Source organism: Panthera tigris, chromosome D4 (assembly GCF_018350195.1).
Source record: "Panthera tigris isolate Pti1 chromosome D4, P.tigris_Pti1_mat1.1, whole genome shotgun sequence".
NCBI classification, from domain to species: Eukaryota; Metazoa; Chordata; class Mammalia; order Carnivora; family Felidae; genus Panthera; species Panthera tigris.
The window spans coordinates 82,790,316-82,810,914 of NC_056672.1; the positions used below are offsets into that span (position 1 = coordinate 82,790,316).

A 20,599-nucleotide genomic window follows, 5' to 3' on the forward strand; every position below is an offset into this window, starting at 1 on the left:
CTACAGATGAAATCAACGCTCATGGTCAAAAGCTAGTAAATGTTGGACTTAGATCTGAACCCAACTGGACTCCCACACTACCTCGAAAAACAATGTCAAGAGCACCAGATGCACAGAAAAATACATGGTTTCTTACAGTGTGTTCACACACAACATGACACTGCAGCACCCCAATAACCCTGGGACCTTCCCAAGTCAAACAAACAAACAAACAAACAAACAACGCTGTTTCTTTTTTGAAATGAGGGACTTGGGGTTCAGAAAGGTTAGGTGGGCAGCCCTGGACAAGGAGGACTAGGACTGAGCCAGGGGCTCCGCCTTTCTCTAGGATTCTAGGTTATGCCTCAGGTGGTTTACAGAAATGCCGCTCTGAGAAGTCCCTAGCTGTCTGACAAAGCCCCCAACAGAATGGGGTGCCGTCCACTGCAGAGCCCCTGACCTGCGGAAAGCAGGGTCTGAGCATCAGTCTAGGACTGACAGAGACTCATGTTTGTGGAACCCCTACACAGTCACTCAGCCCACACTATTAGGAAAAGACTCCCCAGCAATGCTGGAGCCATGAAGTCCACACGGCCTCCGAAACGACTTTTACGTAGGCCTATGAACCACATGCAGTGATGCGGAGTCCACACCTGATTTAAGAGTTGAAAATGAACACAGAAGCAACAATTGCTGGGGCACCTGGGTGGCTCAGTCGGTTAAGTATCCCACTACGACTCGGGCCATGATCTCACAGTTTGTGAGTTCGGGCCCCACATCAGGCTCCATGCTGACAGTGTGGAGCTCGCTTGGGATTCTCTCTCTCATTCTCTCTATCTCTCTGCCCCTCCCTCACTTGCACTTTCTCTCACTCTCAAAATAAATAAAGTTTAAAAAATTAAAAAAAGTAGGGGCACCTGGGTGGCTCAGTCGGTTGAGCGTCCGACTTTGGCTCAGGTCGTGATCTCGCAGTTTTTGAGTTCGAGCCCCGCGTCGGGCTCTGTGCTGACAGCTCAGAGCCTGCAGCCTGCTTCAGATTCTGTGTCTCCACCTCTCTCTACCCCTCCCATGCTCATGCTCTCTCAATAATAAATAAACGTTAAGAAGGAAAAAAAATTCTTTTTAATAAAAAAAGTAAAAAAAGAAGAAACATTTGTCATCTTGCAGTGCACTAATTTGATCCAGAGCAGGAAAATTTTCAAAATCAAGTCATGCGGAGATATCAAAATGTCTGCACAAAGGTTGCACTTTAGTGTAAAAATACGGAGAAAATGGCAGGTCTGAATTCCCTACTGATGTTCCAACTTAATTCTAAGACTCGTTTTTTTTGCCCACAAGGTGAGACATCCAGTACGTTTACTACCCTGTCCCAAATCTTTTTAATTGCTAGGGGGCTCTGTAAACTGGGGCTTGAGAGGTACATTCCAGTAATTAGGAAATCCTACAACCAGTTTACCTAGAGATCAAATTTTACCTGGATGGCCTTGGCAGTGACCCCGAGTCTTCCCTAATGGTGCATACCAATGTTTATTCCTTAAGTTAGTATTCCTAAATTGTCCAAGGGCCTCATTTCCAGGAATGTCATGCTTGAAATTGTATTCATATTAATTCTTATGTGAATAAGTGGGCAAAAATAAAAATTTTATATACCTTGCCAATGCCGCTACAAGGAACACTGCCAAACTAATAGCAAAAGATGGTCCCCAAGCTTCTCCTGACACTACTTCAGTTTGCCTAATAAAGAAAAGCTGGCAAGTTAAAAGAAAAAGCTAATTAATCTGAGAATTAAAAGAGCCCCCATTTTGTCTATAAAATATACAACCCAAACCCTTTTCCCTTTCTTAATAAAGAAAAATCAAAGAATCCTGCCTGGCTTTCAACAATCACACTAATCAATCACCTGCAGTCTCTTGCAAATTATTCTCTTAAAAAAAATAATAATTAAACAAAACCTAAGGGGCCCTCTCCTCTTCTTTGAGAAGGCACCAAATCACATTTGGTCTGGACCACATGCCACACACCATTCACAGCAATAATACGGCCAAGGGAGAAAAGTCACAGAGGCTGGGGTCCCCATCCCAGTTCACGCACACCCTGGCCGTCTGCCGTGAGCACACCTCTCTGAGCCTCGATTTCTGCACCTGTGAGACAGGGACGATAGTAGCCGCTTCACAATGTTGCAAAGATTCAATCAGTAAAGCATCTCACGACAGCTGCCGGCAACGCAACGGGTAAGCTGCTGACTGAACGTTGCTGTCATTGCGGTCAACATCACGTCCACAAGAGGTTTTAGGACAGAAGCTGTCCAAGGGCCACACCACAAGGAATTGGATACATTCTTCTCCCAAGTAAATCCTGAGGAAAGCAAGACCTCAGAGAGGAGCTCCTGGACTCCGTGCTCACTAAGCTGTGCCAACATGTTAAAGATGCACAAGACAAGACAGGTGTCTTCTATTCCATGTAAATTAAGAGTAGCCTTCAGGCACCTGGCTAGTGGCCAATGCAAGCCCATGGGTAGACAAAATTTAGACACCCTTGTCTTACGGGTAATTTGTAGCTTCCAGCTCTTACTGTCAAATCATTCAGGAAAAAAAAAAAAAAAGAAGATTAATTACAAAGTTTTGTTATTTCTCGTAATAAAAAACTCGTAACTTAACTAAAACATGGGAATTTCCATGAAATATTCATTTTCTCACTTAAGCTACACTTAGGAAAAGCCTCAGTTCCACAGTGGATGCTAATGCTGCGTGGGACATCTCGTTCAGGAAGGCCTTCTATTGTGTCTGTAGTTTGACGTTTGGTTTATAGCTCACCCCCAATAACAACACGTTTGAACCGTATGGGTCCACTTAGACGTGCATTTTTTTCTGATACAGGGCAGCAATTTAAATGCATTTTCTCTTCTTTAGGATTTTCTTAATAACATTTTCTCCAGCTTACTCTATCAAAAGAACACAGTACATAATACATACAAAATACGTATTACTGGACTGTTTACGTTATCAGCAAGGCTACCAAGTCACCAATAGGCTACTATGTACTTAAGTGTTGAGGGAGTCAAAAGTTACACACAAATTTTTCAGGGGCACCTCAGTGGCTCAATCAGTTAAGCTGAGGTCATGATCCCACAGTTCATGAGTTCAAGTCCTGTGTCGGGCTCCACACTGATGGCGTGGAGCCTGCTTGGGATTCTCTCACTCCCTCTCTCTCTCACGCAATCAACAAACATTAAAAACAAAAGTTGCATGCAAATTTTTCAACTGTGCCCGGCGGGGAGGGGGTTTGGGGGGTGGGGGGCAGAGTGTGTCAGGACCCTCAATCCATGTCCTGCCCCTGCTGTCCAAGAGTCAACTGTAACATGAATTAAAACAAGATCCACCAAATTTTGGCCATTGCGGGGTTTTTCCCTCAACATCCAGCTCCCTACCCTCTCAAAAAAAAAAAAAAAAAAAAAAAAAAAAAAAAAAAAGAACTAAGGAAAGGAGAAGGGAGGGAGGGAAGATGACAGCAACGACTGGAAGCCAGAAGAACTGGCTGGTTAGGAAGAAAGGCAGTGCCGCACCTGCCATCGCCATAGGGAGAGACGCGAGCCAGCCCTGCTCCAAAGGGAACAATGGCTAAAAGCAACTTAAAAAATGACAAACACCAAGCCAGGGCAGTACAAAAACTGTTTTATTTTATATTCTCTGCTAAAGCATTCCTCTTCACACCGGACTTGGATTGGAAAAAATAAAAATCAAAAAAATAAAAAGCATGTTGTCTTGGATGGTAAAACTGTATAATTTTTAAATTTTTCCTTTGATACTACTAAGTGGTTTCAGCAAATACCATTTTTAATATGTAGGATAGAAAATCCGCACACAGGCAGTCAAAAATAGGCAAAACAAATAAATGCCCTTTGGGAATCTGTAGAGGTATTTTCAGTATTCAGAAGCAAGGCTTAATAGCTTAATGAAGTAACATCTGTAAGAGGTAAAATCAAAGCAGCTGTGTTGTACCAGGGCTGCCTGAGCCGGAAGAGTCCAGATCCCAGCTTTGCCGCAATAACAAGCAAGTTACCACTTAATCTGAGTTCAGGCCTCTCGTCAATAAAACAGCAATTGCGGCATCCCTCGCATAGAATTTTAACTGAAAATAATGTGACCGCACTAGAGCGCTAGGAGACTCTGGCACAAAGACACTTTAAATGTGAAATGATACTTAGTTTTAAAGGAAAAAAAAAAAAAAAAAAACCTTACCCCAATACTTTGTGCCATTCTCTCACAGCGGACCTCAGGCCCCCCATATGCACCACAATCTAAATCATAAATCAACTCCATTCCAAGGGTACTGGAAACTGTTCATCAAAAATAACGAGTAGCTAAGGTTTCTAACGCTAAGTTTCAGATACTCTTTGACACAAGCCAGTTAGCGAATCAGAAAATTATTTCGCCATCAAATATTCACTGAGTCACACAGGACTCTGGGGCACTGGAGGCAAGACAGATTCTACGCTCTGAGAGATTTCAAACATTCGCCAAACATTCGCATGCGCGGAAGGGACAAGAGCTGGGCCGAGCAGACAAGGCGGGAATCCTGGAATGCCCCGAGAGGGACCTGCTAACCCAGCCTGGGGCAGTCACGAGGGACTGGCTTCTGGGCTAGACCCCGGATGAGCAGCAGAACACTGGGGGCAGAAAAGGCCTTTCGTAAGGAAGGCAGCACTACAACAGCGGGGTGTAGGAGCCAGCCCAGGGGAGGGCGAGAGGTACAAGGTGCCTCTGTTACAACTAAGGCCTAGGGGACAGGTAGAGGAGGAACAGGAAACGAGACAGGAAAAGGGGCCTACAGCCCAACTGGAAGGGAGGTGACCCCAGGTGAAGGAGCTAACTGCGCCACTGCAGTCAAGAACCAGGAAGGAACCGGCATTGAGAAGTCAGGAGAGGATGGAAGCCAGACGCCTGCGATCTGGTCTAATGGTCAGCTGGTTACCGAGGGCTCGCTGTAAAGACAGTGGCCACCGCTACCGTCACCAAACCCCGCCACACCCTCAATATTTCTGGCCAGACACAATCTCCATCTCTGCCTCAGACTCCCTCATGCCAATCCTCCTTCCGACAGCCGTAAGACTGCTCTTTCTAACAAGCAAACCTTATCCCATCCTTCTCTGGCGTGAAAACTTTAGATGGGAACCTTCAGGACAAAAGCCAAACAACTTGGCCTCTATCACTGAGACCCTCTCGGGCCTAGCTTTCTAGTCATACCTCTACTCCACCTTCCAGAAGGTCTTAGCTTCAGCTCTGCCCCCTGCATTGAGCACTCCCCCCACCCAGAGCACTTGCCTCACCCGTCCAGCAAACTCTGGCCCTTTAGTTCCTCGACCGTACAGGTCCCTAGTGCACACAGGGCCTGAAGTCTCTCCTTGGGGACAAGGAGCAGGGCAGCGAATTCCTGGCGAATTTCTACTTACCATTCAGGTCTCTGCTTACGTGCTACGTCTTCCCATCTTTCACCCATCAGACTGGCACAAATACCCAGTGTTGGTAAGGTTGTTAAGAGAACGGCAATCTCATTCTCTTGGTGGGAATATAAACTAGTATAATCTTTTCGGAGGGCAATTTGGCAACAGCTCTCAAAAAGCAGAATGAGCTATATGGCCCTTTGTCACTTTGCTGGGCTGATCAGTGGCAGTGTGTATAGTATGACTCCCTTCCTATTCTGGGGAACCCCACCCCCTTAGGAGCGAGTGACCAAACCTCACCAATTAGAAGCATCCCTGCCTCCCCTCCTCCCCCCCCCCCAGCCAATAAGGAACTCTCCGGCAGTGGTGAAAGGGATGTCAGGAAGAATCGGTTCCAGAAGAGTCAGGGAGGCTGAGCCAGGCCCCAGCAGCACCTGTGGCCCCAGCACGGTCTGGAGCACTCTGCGCTCGCCTGCGGCAGCCTATGCCACAGCAGGATTTCTGGCACTGCTCGCGGCCCCACATCCAGCTCCTGCCCTCCCAGCTATTCCATGAGCCACCTACTATCCTTTCCAACATATTTCTCTTTTCCTTAAATGATCCAGTAATTCTGTCGCTTGCCACAGAGGACCAGGAACAATACATACACATACCCTCATCCTGAAATTCCACTGCTAGGAATTGATCTGAAGTACACAAATATGCATCAATAGAATGGGTTAAGTCCTGATACAGCCATATAATGCATTTCTATGCAGTTGTCATTGTGATACAGATCTACATGATAAAGAACTTCTTTTGTGCTGATCAAGAACCTCTCCAAAACAAGTTAACAGTAAGGGAACAGTGTGTTTGGTATGACTTCATTTGTGTATCTTTAATAGTGACAGACTGATACAGATACATGAAGCGGTTTCATAAAACATTATCTGGAAAAAAAACACCAAAAAAACCTTAAAGGTGGTTACTTTGGAGGAGGGATACGAAACACACTTATTTTTCATGTAATATTCCCACTTGAATGTTTTGTCATGTTCGTAAATTACTATCATTAGAAAATGTTTTAATGTCATTTGCTCAGTAAGGACCTCCCAAACAGCCATTATCCACATATTCCTGCCTGTTATTTCTCGTATTACTGTTCTTTTCCTCCAGGGCACTTAGCACAGGGCATTCTTTCAGATGAATGTGTACTTACTTTTTAAATTCCTGTCTCCCACATGAGGCTCTAAGCTCTGAGGGCAGGTGCTGTGCTGACCACTATATTCCCGCACCTAGCACAGTGCCCAGCACACCGTGAGGGCTAAGTTCATTCATCTGATAGATGAATGAAGGTAACTTATGCTTCTCTTAAGATTCTGTTCACGTGAGGGGCGCCTGGGTGGCTCAGTCGGTTAAGCGGCCGACTTCAGCTCAGGTCACGATCTCGCGGTCCGTGAGTTCGAGCCCCGCGTCAGGCTCTGGGCTAACGGCTCAGAGCCTGGAGCCTGCTTCCGATTCTGTGTCTCCCTCTCTCTCTGCCCCTCCCCCGTTCATGCTCTGTCTCTGTCTCAAAAATAAATAAAACGTTAAAAAAAAAAAAAAATTTAAAAAAAAAAAGATTCTGTTCACGTGAAGCAAAGCTCTTCCTGAGATCCTCCCATTTCCATGTGATCCCTTCTCCCTTGGGCCTCCACTGGCCTTTCTACCTACTGCCCTTGTCAGTTCATACATCTGGTTCCCTCACTACACTGCGACTATATCGAGGGCAAAGATCCACACGTTCATCTCTATCTGTGGAGCCAGCCACAGTGCCTAGACAGAGGAGGCAAGAAATGGTTGGCACATAAATGAACAGATGAACAAACTGCAGCTCAAAGTAGTCATTTACTCGTGTATTAATCAGATGTTACAAATGTCTGCTCCTTAATCTGGTCTTTCACGGTAGCAAAAGCAGACTCTGTAGAGCAAAGATCTCTCAACAGACGTAGGCCACGTTGAGTTCAGGCTGAGGAGCATCACCCTGGAGACACGCTAGACTTGGAAGAGCAAGTTCACTGTCGACCGGGAGGGAGAGTACATGTGGCCCAACTGCCTGACTGCTCACTTTCAACAACTTTTCCTGAATTCGGGATTGGGCTCAGAAGACAAATTACTACAGTTCAAAAGCAAAAGAAACCAATTTGCCCAGCTTAAAACTGAACCTGCTTTGTAACGTTAAATTTCCCGAATGTGATGATTTTATCAAGGTAATGTAAGAGAACAAGGTAAAGGATTCAGAGATGGATAATGGTGTCCGCTACTTACTCTCAAATGATTCCACACAAAAAGTTAACAGTAATAAGGTCTGAGAAAGCAAGAGCAAGTGTCCTAAAATGTTAACTGACACATATGAGTAAAGAGTACATAGGAGTAAAAAGTACATTACTGTTACTTTTCTGCAAGTGTGAAATTCTTTTACAGTTAAAAAAAAAAGAAGAAAAGCAACTACTTAAGAGAAAGAGCTAATTCATCTTTACCACCATTTAAGGGCATCAATCAAACAGGGAGAAATAAAAACAGTACTTTGATGGAGATAACAAATATATTTGAATAAAGCAATTCCGAACAATTCTAAAATTACTGTAAGTATCTTCATTTTAAAATAATTACAAAGACTCTCCCATATGGTATCTGGGGGTAAATCATTCTCCCCAGCAAACAGGGAACATCTGTTGTCTAAAAACCTTCTAAGAGGCTAGAGAGCACAATGGAATAGCAAGGTCTCAAACTGGCAATTTCCAAACTATTCAAGGCAGTTCTCCTAGCTCTTCAGAGCCAAGATACCAAGACAAAAAACATAAGAGGTAAACAACAGCTGGAAAAATACCAGCTACACATGACCTGTTCAAATTTCTGCACCTACACAATTTGACTCAGAAATTTAACATAAAAGTCGTAATTTGAAAATCCCAATTTTATCACTCCTTTGTGTGTAAGTGTTTGCATGCACGTGTGTGTGATCATTAAAAACAAAAATTACTCTTGGGGTGCCTGGGTGGCTCAGTCGGTTAAGCGTCTGACTTCAGCTCAGGTCATGATCTCACAGTTTGTAGGTTCAAGCCCCGTGTCGGGCTCTGTGCTGACAGCTCAGAGCCTGGAGCCTGCTTCGGATTCTTGTCTCCCTCTCTCTCTGCTCCTCCCCCACTAGTGCTCTGTGTCTCTCAAAAATGAATAAACGTTAAAAAAAAAAAAAAATACTCTTGACTAGCCTTTAGAGCTAAATACAAATATAGAAAGCTAGTCTGAAAAGAGTAACCACTATTATAGACCAGGCATTTGACCAGATGCTTTATATACATTACTTCTAATCCTTACAACCTGGTGTATATGGTAGATATTATTGATACCATTTCACAGGTGAGGAAATCAAGGTTCGGAGAGGAATTAAATGCCTCTGATCTCTCAGAAATTAAGAGGGGCCCCAGTCACCCTCGGTTAAAAAAAAAAGTCAATGCATGTACTAGACGTGTTCCCACCACGAGGCTTCCACTCTAACTTCTCTCCGCTGAAACCTGACCCTGAGGCCTACTTTGTTCTATTTAATACTATATTCTGACTTCCACTCCCACACTCCAAAGCCCCCTTACCCTGCATTAATTTTTTTAACCTTTTGTTTTGAGATGATGGTAAATTCACATGTGGATATAAGAAATAATACACTGGGTTTCTATACAGCCTCGACCCAGTTTCCCCCAAAGGTAGTATCTTGTGTAAGTGTAGTACAGAATCACCTGCGTAACTTTTTCTCCTAGTATTTATCACTTTCTAAAATATTAATATATTTGTAACAGTTGTTGTTACTGTCTGTCTACCCCCACTAAAATACAAACTCCTTGCAAGCAAGAATCTTTAACTTGTGTTCACTGCTATATCCCAAGCACCTAGAACAGGGCCTAACCCATAGGAGGAACTCAATAAATGTTGCAGAATGAATCAAAGCACTATATTGCCCTGGTTCCTCTAATAGGAAATAGCCCAGCTCTTTAAGAGACCACTTTGGCAAATAAGAGGATTCTGAAACATCAGGGAAATGTTACACTCACCCATCGTGACATAAGGCAACTTATCAGTTGATCCATGAGGATAGATGCTGTAGAGGTGAGGTCCAGTAACATCTACTCCCCCCAAAACTAGGGCTGCACCAATGTAACCTTGATACCTGGTGATCAGAGTATGTATAAGAAAAAAAAAAAAAATGAGTCTACAATGCATCACTGTAACTTACCCAAAAGCTGTATGAGAAGAAGTCAGACAACAAAAGGCTTTCTTACACTGCTACTGTTTCATTAAGTGGTTACTGTTTGATGGGAACAAAATGTGGACTGAAGGAACATGAGTTGGAACACCACTATCAGCCCATACAGACTCAATTGTGTGAGGCCCTCCAACGTGCCTATTTCCTTAGTCACAGAACTCCCTTTAAAAGAGGACCATTCTCACTTTAGAGAAGAGAAAATGAACCCAAAGACCTTAAGTGCCAGCCCAATCTCTCAGAGCCAAGCTTGGCTTACTCCAAAATTTATCGGCCCCCTTCCCATCACACCTCTCAGTGATTAGCAGATAAGCTACTTTCAAGGTAAACTCTGAGGAGCGGCTAAACTCAAGCTGTTCAAATTCTCAACCTCACCTCAGCGCAGCCTCACAGGAAGATGGCTCATGTCAAAACACCTTCTCTTTTGAATAAACCCACAAAATTATAATCATAGATATAAGCTCATATTGGGTAAGAGAAAAATATTCCATCATACATGGAAGTGAACGGCAGAATAACTCCACAATACCCTATAAAACCCACTGCTGCTGCCCACAGGACGAAGCTACGCCTCTTCAGGAACATGGCGGGGGGATACCTTTCCCACCCCACCCTACCTCCGTGTAATTGTGCACTTATCTCCTCCTCTGTGTCCTTTATCTGGTTGGTTTTCTACCTCTACAGATTGCTTTCCCTGTATTTGTTCCATTTTTTACCATGAGAATTGCTATGCTAGATACACGTGCTAGATTTAAAGCCCTCCACTATGTGCCTTTAGCTCTTTGGGAAGAAAAATGAAATGAGCACATGCTGAATTTGCCTAATGATATAATTGTTAAAACTGATACAAATAAACACAAGAACCAATCAAAGCCCTAACTATAGACTGTCTGAGACATAACTACTCATCACGAAGTGCTCTAGGTAACCAGAATAGTCAACTCCAGTATTTCCCCCATGCCTGACTACCAAACTGTTCTTTCAGAAAGAATCTTCCAGGAGCGCCTGGTACAGCGTGTGACTCCTCATCTTGATCTTGATCACTAGGTATAGAAATTAAAGAAATAAAATCTTAAAAAAAAAAAAAAAAAGAATCTTCCAGTTAGAAGTGAAAAATTAAAGAGCAGGAAAGGATTTTAAAACAGTCTTAAAACAGAGGCCCAGGCAGAGGAAAAGAAACAAGTCCTAAGCCACATGAGGTAATAGCAGGGTCAAGACTAGCTCTCTGGGCTCTGGGATAAGGAGGGGGAATTAACAGACCCACCACCCCCAGCAAGGTCCAGTGCCTGACCCACTACCCCAACTGCCTACCAGACACAGTGTTTACATAAAGTCAACAATAATCAGTTAGTTCCCCTCCAAGCTAAATATAACCTGTCTGATGTCTTTAAAAGAATCTAAAATACTTTGGCAAGTTATTGTAATCCTCAAAAACTGACCCAGAAACGCTACTTCCAGGAATCAAATTCTAAGGATATACTAAGACAGATACACAGAAATAAATGCACAAGGATGTTTACTGCAACAGTTTATGATGCCAAAAAAGCGGAAACAGAACTAGCTAAACAAATTGATATATATATAGCTATGCAACAGAACACTACACGATCCAGATCTGTGTGACGTTTTCTCATACACTATTTTTGTTAATTTCAAGTTTTTATTTAAATTCTAGTTAACATATACAGTAAAACTGGTTTCAGGGTGTGCAATTTAGTGATTCATCGCTTACATATAACACCGAGTGCCCATCACAAGTGCCCTCCTTAATACCCATCACCCATCTAGCCCATCCCCCACCTATCTCCTTTCACCAACCTTCAGTTTGTTCTCTATAGTTAAAAGTCTCTTGGGGCGCCTGGGTGGCTCAGTTGGTTAAGCGACCGACTTCGGCTCAGGTTATGATCTTGCAGTCTGTGAGTTCGAGCCCCGCATCGGGCTCTATGCTGACAGATCAGAGCCTGTAACCTGATTTGGATTCTGTGTCTCCATCTCTCTGTCCCTCCCCACTCCCCAAAACAAACAAACAAAAAAAAAAACAAAAAAAAAAAGTCTCCTAAGATTTGCTTCCAACTCTCTTCTTTTATCTCCCTTCCCTTATGTTCACCTGTTTTGTTTCTTAAATTCCACGAGTGAAATTATATGGTATCCGCCTTTCTCTAACCGACTTATTTCACTTAGCATAATACATTCTAGCTCCATCCACGTGGTTGCAAGATTTCAATGGCACGGTTTCATTCTTTTTGATGGCTGAGTAATATTCCATTGAACACATATACCACATCTTCTTTATCCATTCATCAGTCAATGGACATTTGGGCTCTTTCCATAGTTTGGCTATTTCTCCTACACTACTGATGGTAGTGCAACTTAGTACAACCTTTCCAAAGGGTGATTTTGGCAGTATGTATCAAAATGTTCAACATGCATACCTTTGACTCAATAATCCACTTCTAGGAATTTACTTTAGAATACAGCCTGAGAAATCAATCACACAAGTAAGTACCTAAAGGTTCTATGTTTCAAAGGTTCATGGACTACCTTAAAACGAGCAATATTGTTAAAATTCAAAAACTGGTTAAATTATGGCACATCTAGAGAATGGAATACTGCGATACCACCAAAAGTTAATACTGATGGGTCATAGACCCCTTTAAAAACGGATTCATATTGTGGAACCCTGACCCCATAACAATGTACACACAGGTTCTACTGTTTTGGGAGGGTTACAGGTCTCCAGAACACCTCTGTGGGCTCAAGGTAAAAACCCTTCTACCACTGGGAACAGCAATCATGATATACTATTATGAGAACAGGTCAGTTACAAAACCACACACAGGATTCCATTTTGGTAATAAATGAGCACATAAGCAACAGTATAAAACGTCTGGAAGAGATAGTTCTCAAAGGTTTACAACATCTGTGTCTAAGTAACGAAACATCACGTAACATTTACTTCCTTCTTTTCACATTTCCACTGTAGGAATTTTTTATAATCATCGCATGTTACTTTTACAAAAATTGTTTCAAAGGTGATATTCATTTTGAAATGCTCCAAATGGAAACTATGCAACACGAACTGGCAGATGGGAAGATTAGGTTGTATTCTAGGATAGAATATACAACTATGATCCCATTTTTATGGAACAAAATATGTATTAGTAAGTGGAAAAAAAGCTTGAAAGGCATACAGCAACCTGCTAGCACCAATTGCTTATGGGTAGTAGGAACTCAGATAATTTTTGTATTTTTAGTTTATCTCTTATCTTCTGTCTTAAGTTTTACTGTGAACACACACTAGTAATAAGGAAGGAAGCAAAGAAGGAACAAATGAATGGGTGAACAAACAACTTAAAAGAGTGGGAGTACACATACCCAACCAAAACGTGATTCTCCCTGAATTGTAAAATCTTTACCTTTTCCTTTGGGCTTTTCAGTATTTTCCAACTTTTTTACAATGTATATTTATTCTTTCCTAAGAAAAAAAGCACCACTAATATAATAAATAAAAGAGTTTCTATATATTCAAAGAGTTTCTAGAATACAGAACCACAAAGACTTCTATTAGATTCAACTAGGAGGCTCATGCTCAGAAGGAACAGTAATACATCCAGCCATCATACAAGTAAAATAAAAAAACTGCTTAAATGAGGGAAAAGATGTCCACTTCTATTTATCAAACCCCCTTTCTTCACCAACTCACCTACACAGAAATGGGTCACTCTGGGAAAAATAGAACAGTAATAGCACCTTGACTACATCTTGTTCTCTTTCTCAGCCTCTGAATTTTATGGGGATCTAACTGTGCATCAGGCCCTGTACTAGGCATTATTGTAAGCCTTGCTTCTTTATTCATTTCCTCCTCAAGTCAGAGTCAGAAACTATTATCCTCATTTTACTGAGGAAGAAAATGAGGTTAAGAAAGGTCAGATGAACAGCCCAAGGTCACACAACTCTAAGTGCTTTAGATGAGACCTGAACCAAAACCTCTAAAGTCAAATCCTCTGTTTTTCCCCCTTATACCACTTTATTTTTTGTAACTCATTTTATGTAACTCAACAAAAATGTAAGAAGATATAATGAACCACAAGCATCCTGGTTAAATTTTTAAATGATCCTCTCAAAACTTTGGTAAAATTTAATTTGTGCAAAGTAACTAAAATTTTGCAAATTTTGCAAAGTAACTAAAAACATTAAGACGTTGAAAAAAGTGAATTTAGAATTCCTAAAACACTCTAAAGAGATTAACAGAAACATCTGCTAGGTTTAGCGAGATGACTGGAAAGAATCTTGAACATTTGCTATTAACTGCAATTTTACAAGTTTAAAAATTGTTTTAAATGTAATGCACCACACAAACCACCAGAGGGAGCTTTAAATTTAAAATCAAAATCACAAAGGTCTTCAGAACTCTTGATAACAGATGTGCTTTAACAAGTTCTCACCACTGTACTGGGAAAATTTATTTGATAAGCGGTAATTCTCCAGGATTACAACGATGACCATGGACATAAACAAAAGGAAATCACTGACATAAGGGCTCAGTACAGCCAGAGCACGGATTAGGTAGATACGACTAGACTTCCTACCCATAAACTTCTAAGTCCTGGTCTTCCCACCTGTAAAATGGGAACTATGCCACAGCCCTTGCTACACAGCTACGCTGTGCCTCACAGCCATGTGCTGAGAGCCCAGGGCCATGCTAGACTCACAAAGACCCACAAGTTCACAGGAAGGCAAGGGCCAGGCAAGCAGGAAGTGAAACCAGGCAAGGACCGACAGACCACAGCACTTCTCCCACTTCTAAAGGCAACATCTGCCACTCAGTTCCAGAAGATTACTGCCACCTATCATCCCACCCACTTTCTGAATTTTTTCAAAAGAAGCCAGAAAAAATAAATAAAAACATTTTTTAAAAAAGCCAGAAATCCAGATTTTTAATTCCAATCTCCCCAATTTAGATTTATTGACCACTATAATTTTAAAGACACTGTGACCCAAATATAATTTCTCTACAAGCAGAACATGGCCTGTGTGCTGGCAGCTTACAACCTCTGCTTTCTATTCCTGCTTCCCTTTAATCTTGCAGGCCTTGATACAGCTGCTGCTGCTCGGAGCAGAGATAAAGAAAATGTTTTTTGCAAGCTGCTTAATGAATGAGGAGGGCCAGAATAATAAAGGCCTCTGATCAACTTCAAAAAGAAAAAAAGAGAGAGAGAGAGAAAGAGAAAGAGGAACCTATTAAAGGTAATGCAGGTCTCCAAAAGAGAAGCTGGTATTCTAACCCATGACTACATGCTCAGGCTGTTTCCAAGCTCTGCTCTAATACACGGCCTCTCTTCTCTTTACGAGGAGCAAATGAGAAGCAAATGAGAAAAGAGACTTAGGATGTGAAAACCAGGAGACCTACACAAACGTAAAGTGATGATGTGATTAAGGAAAAAAAGGAGACAAAACTGAGAGGAGCTGTGGGTGGGAGTCAGCATGGCATGAAGGTCAGATCAGACAAGTGACTATACTTCTGTAAGCCTCAGTTTCACTTAAATATTGATGTTAACAGTCCCTATCTCAGAGTTCCAAGGATAAAAGGAGATCGTGCATAAAGCACGAAGCACAGGACCCAGCACAAAGAGACAGGTAAATGTGGGTTAATATTAATGTTATTATACCCACTCACAGCCAACTACAAATACAATTTTTCATTTCACTGCTACTTTGTCCCTACAAGAGAGAGAAAAAAACCAACTGTCTGTGTCTGTGTTCACAAGATGAACTCAAAGGTAACTTTCTTTCCATAAACAAAAGAGGACTGTTTGTAATCCAGTAATACCCTATGCCTCAGGAAATGACTTGGTTGGTCACATGTGTTACCTTCATGGGGGAAAAAAACAGACCCCATAAATTCAAATACATAATCAAAAAGCCTTCTGAAATTAAAATGGTTAACAACTGATTTCTAGAATAAAATGTGTATACCTGAATGCTTTTTCTGTAGTTTCTAGGTTCCCAGATGCCAAAAACCTAAGACATAAGAAAAAGATGCTATAGAAATCCCTATCCTGGAATCTTACCTGAAAAGCATCTGCTTCAGCATCCGATTGGCCGTCACAACCCTGGGAAGGCGGCCAGTGGAGAGAGAGTGGAGCTCCAAATTGGAAGAAATGAGCTGGGTTGTCATGTCTGTGTCTGCAGCTGTCCCAGCACCACAACAACTAAAAAATACAATTAGAAACTTAGATGAAATTCAATTGCCAAAGGGCTCAATTAGAAGTGGAGCTTCTTGGATAACTTCCATCAAGTTTAGGTACACAGAGAGATGTTTTTGCGCATATTCTGCGCTGTTAACTACTCTAATCTTACATAACTGAGAACACTCATCTTGTTATATGCAAATATATTTTCTGTGCCTCAACAGAACATTTCAAATCATTAGCTTCTGTGCTCTTACCAGACTGAGCATTTTACTACTCCTAAAAACATATCTGAGTTGCACCAAAGAGCAAGACATATTAAAAACCTTAAAATTTAACATTCACCAAGCATTTACTACCAGGTACCAGCCATTACAAAGTGCTGAGAATAAAGAAAATATGAAACAGTCCTGGTACTTGATTGCAAAGTTGAGTGCAGGAAACAAAAGTAGGCAAAATTTCTAATACCTTATATAATACGATATAGTAGCATTAGTACAAAATGCTATGGGAAACTGGAGGAGAGAGCGATTAATTCTGATCTTTGAGAAGAGGTTTCATATGAGCTGGATTTGAAAGGATCAAATAAGAAACACTGTAAAAACAAGAGGAAAGGGCAATTCTAAGCAGAGGGACTGGCAAAAGCAAAGGTGAAAGAGCTTAGAGATGAAGCGAACAGGGACGGTCTGGCTGTAACTGGAACACAAGATGATGGCAGCTAAATACGCTGAAAAGGTAAATTTTTGTGACATTGTGCAAGATCTTAAATATCATGCTACAGAGTTTCAATTTTATTCTGAAAGCAGTGTGGAAATGTGAAAAGTCTCTTGAAATGTTTTTAAAGAAGAAAAAGACATAATCAGATCTGTGTTTTACAAAATTCAATATGGCAAAAGAACAGATAATAAAGAGACCAAAGGCAAAGAGGCCATTTAAATGACAAATGCAGGGGCCCCTGGGTGGCTCAGCCAGCTAAGCAGCTGACTTCGGCTCAGGTCATGATCTCATGGTTTGTGAGTTCAAGTCCTACAACAAGCTCTGCACTGATCCTGTACAGCCTGCTTGGGATTCTCTCTCTCTGCCCCTCCCCTGAGCTCTCTCTCAAGGTAAAAAATGACTTGGGGGTTTTAATCTGCTACAAACAAACAAACAAACAAACAAACAAATGACAAATGCAATAGTCCAGCTGAGAAACAAGCATATGAACTAAGGCTTTAGCAGACGGAACAGCTGAAACAGAACTGGGACCAAGCGAATTAAAGACTAAAGCAAAGAGAGAACGTGAGGATAACCAGCTCAGGTGACAGGCAGATGAAAATACCATTTAAGGGAGATAAAAAGAAAATACAAGTTAAACAACAGGTTTTAGTAAGGAACGCAGTAAATTCAATGTTGGCTCTGGCAAGTTTGAAAATATAAGAGCTATTCAAACTAACTGATACTTACTAAATGTTAGGAGATATGAAGTGTATTTTTGAACAGTTCTTGTCAGCAACAACCATCCCTTCAGTTGCCCTTGTATCTGCTCCAAGAACTATGCCATCCTATTTTTAAAAACATATATTTTAAAACAAGTTCACATATACAAACCCGCAGCTCTCTACTCTAGGGAAAACAATGTTAGCCGTCCCCTGCTCCCCCCAAACCCTTGAGGGGCTGGTGAGATGGAGCCCCAAGTCTGGCTCTGCGCTGACAGCATGGAGCCTGCTTGGGATTCTCTCCTTCTCTCTCTGCCCCTCCCTTGCTCACACATGTGTGCAAACTCGCTCTCTCTCTCTCTCTCTCAAAATAAATAATGTTCAAAAAATAAAATAAAATAAAATATGCCACCCTTTATCTTTAACCACGATAACCATTCTCTCTTTCGACCCTTTCAACAATTTAAGGCAGGAGTTACTCTGTTCGTTTGATGGGCAGGAAAGCGTGGCTGTGAGAAGTGACTTGCCCAAAGCTGGAAGCAGCATAAAAGTTAAATGGCTACATACACCTGTCTGACCAGAAATCTTGTATTCTCCCATTATATCACCCTGCTTCCCAAAGCAGTACGTTAAGACAGAAAAGTATTGGTCTCCTGTCAAAAATTCTGCAAAGTGAAGAAAGAATATAAACTGTTACTAAACGCACAAAACCTCCCGACAAATCCCAAAGGCCCTTTTCCTGACGTTCTCTGAAATATGCACCCTTCTTGACAGAGCCCAGAGAAGCGAATGGAGGCCAAGTGGCCTGCATCCCGTAATCAGCTGTCACTGCTGCTGCTGGCCTATCCCTGCTCACCTTATAGACCACCCCCGCGATGGTCGTGCCAGTCTTCCGGGCCGTTGGAAGCTTGTACCCTTTCTTCGCAAAATCAGCTTCCAAGACGGCATTTCTGAAAGCAAAGCAGAGAATAAAGCGTCGAAGGGCAGGACCACCTTGCGCCGCACTGGCACGAAGAATGTCTAATAGGGAACTCAGGAAGAGAAAAGCTACTATTCGCTTTCCATCCCTCTGTTCACCGAATCCCCTCAAGATCAGGACTAGTGTCGCGTTATTCGGCATGCAAAGCGTCAGAGAGGGGCCGCATCTCGCCCAAGGAGGCAGAGATGGGGACTGGCCGGGTGCGCTGGGCAAGCGGAAAGGCAAACTCGGCTTTGAGAGAAACCCACTCTCAGGCCCTCATTCCCCTGAGTCACACGGGCCGCGGGGCGCAGGCCGCAGGCCCCGCCGTTCACCCTTCATTTGGACTTCCCAGATCAGACCGCGGCCCAGCTCCGACCCCGGCACCGCACTCCCGCTCCCGCCCTGAACCTGGCCCGGAGCACGGCCACACCTGCGACAGTTATCAAAAGAGAAACCTCCGGCCGGGGACTCATAGACCGACACAGCCGCCATCTTCCCGAGAAAGTATTTCCGGAACACGGGCGGGAACTAGCAAAAAAGAGCAGGGCACTTCCGGCGCCTGCGGCGACCTGGCCTGAAGGGGCGGGGCAAACTCCGCGCCAGGGCGATTGATCTTAGAGTTCTGGACTCCTAGAGGAGCCCGGACGTGTTTGGAGTATTTCGCCCCAAGTGGCGCGGAGGAGTAACTAACGCTGGGGGCCGGGAAAGGACTTGTCCAAGTTGGTGGCACGGGAAACCAGACTCCTGCTGACCACACCAGAGCCGTGTCTACTGTAGATCAGACTCCATGGGGGCTTAGGACACAGACACACGCGAGTTCCAGGCACAGTGCCACGTCCTCCTTACACTGAGCGAGTCCTCTCAGTTCTGAATCTCTTTCCTCTGCTGCCAAATGGAAATAACTGCTATCTCAAGAGACTGCTGTGAAAATGAACAAGAAGCACATGAGAAGATGCTCAACATCATCAGTCATTAGGGAAATGCAAGCCAAAACCACAATGGACACCCGCTAGGATGGCTATAATTAAAAAGACAGAAAATAACAAAAGTTGGCGAGGATTATGGGGAACCCCGAACCCTCATACACATCTGCTGGGAAGCAGTTCAGCAGTTGCCCAAAATGTTAAACATAGACTGAGCAATTTGTCTCTGAAGTATATACCCAAGAGAATCAAAAGCATATGTTCACAAAAACGTGTACACAAACATTCATAGCAGCATTATTCATAATAGCCAAATAATAGAAACCACCCAAATGTCCATCATTTGGAAACAAAATGTGGTACATCCATACAACAGAATATTACTCGGCCATAAAAAGGAATGAAGCATTGATAAATACCACAACAGGAATGAACTTTGAAAATACTACACTAAGTGACAGAAGCTAAGCACAAAAACAAAAACAAAAAAATCACATGTAATATGGTTCCATTTCTGTGAAATCCGTACTAGACAAATCACTAGTTTCCAGTGAGAAACTAGATTAGTGGTTGCTAGGAAATGGGGGGAGAAAATGGGGAGTGACTGTTTGAGAGGCACAAAGTCTCTTTTTGGAGTGATGACAATGTTCTGGAATTAGGCTGTGGTAATGATTACATGACATTGTGAATATACTAAAAACCACCAAACTGCACGGTGCATTTTATGTTAGATTAATTTTATTTTGATTTGTAAAAGGCTGCTGTAAGAATTGAAAATTGTACATGGAAAGCTTGTATCCCTGGCATATAGCAGCTTTTCAATAAATAGTACTTAATATTAATACATTCATTTCATAGCAAGTAAGCGACAGCCTCAGTAACTGTGGAATGAAGTGACATAGTCTGTCACAACTGTGTGTTCAATAAATATTTGTCAAAGATTGAATTCTCTTTCATTACTTTTCTGGGCCTTTTGTGTGGAATTAGGAAAATGAAGGCTCACCTACCTACCTCCACAGGAATCTACCGATGAAAAAGTCTGAGTATATCCTCTGGTGATTGTCAAAAATGAGAAGATCTGAGCTCTGCTCTAGAGAAGTCCATTTCCTGATGACAGAGACTCATCACCATAAGACCAAGACAGGACAGTTTGACATGCCCTGGATGCCGTGGGAATCAGGAAATAATCCTAGAACCGCCTGTACAATATTCATCAAACTCTCTCACTCCTGCCCTGGGCCCAGCCTCAAGGGAATGAACACAAGATGAACCAGATATACCTCCCCTCCGCATGTTAGGGGCTGGATTTTGTCACCCCAGGATTCTTTTTTTATATATTTTTTATTTTTTTAGTGTTTCTTTATTTTTGAGGGAGAGACAGAGCATGAGCAGGGGCAGAGAGGGAGACACAGAA

The 20,599-nt window shown here is 42.5% G+C and overlaps 1 protein-coding gene across 1 annotated transcript in view; it reads right to left on the reverse strand.

The window, feature by feature from the left end:
* The window catches only part of PSMB7 (proteasome 20S subunit beta 7), a 59,159-nt gene extending 40,358 nt beyond the window's left edge, over nt 1-18,801 (reverse strand). The window contains exons 1-5 of the mRNA XM_007094386.2: nt 18,693-18,801; nt 18,158-18,251; nt 17,330-17,427; nt 15,764-15,904; nt 9,484-9,599 (exon numbers count right to left, since the gene is read on the reverse strand). Coding sequence (XP_007094448.2) covers nt 9,484-9,599; nt 15,764-15,904; nt 17,330-17,427; nt 18,158-18,251; nt 18,693-18,754 — 511 coding nt within the window. The 5' untranslated portion in view covers nt 18,755-18,801. The remainder of the gene's footprint in view (nt 1-9,483; nt 9,600-15,763; nt 15,905-17,329; nt 17,428-18,157; nt 18,252-18,692) is intronic.
* Between the last annotated feature and the right edge of the window lie 1,798 nt (nt 18,802-20,599).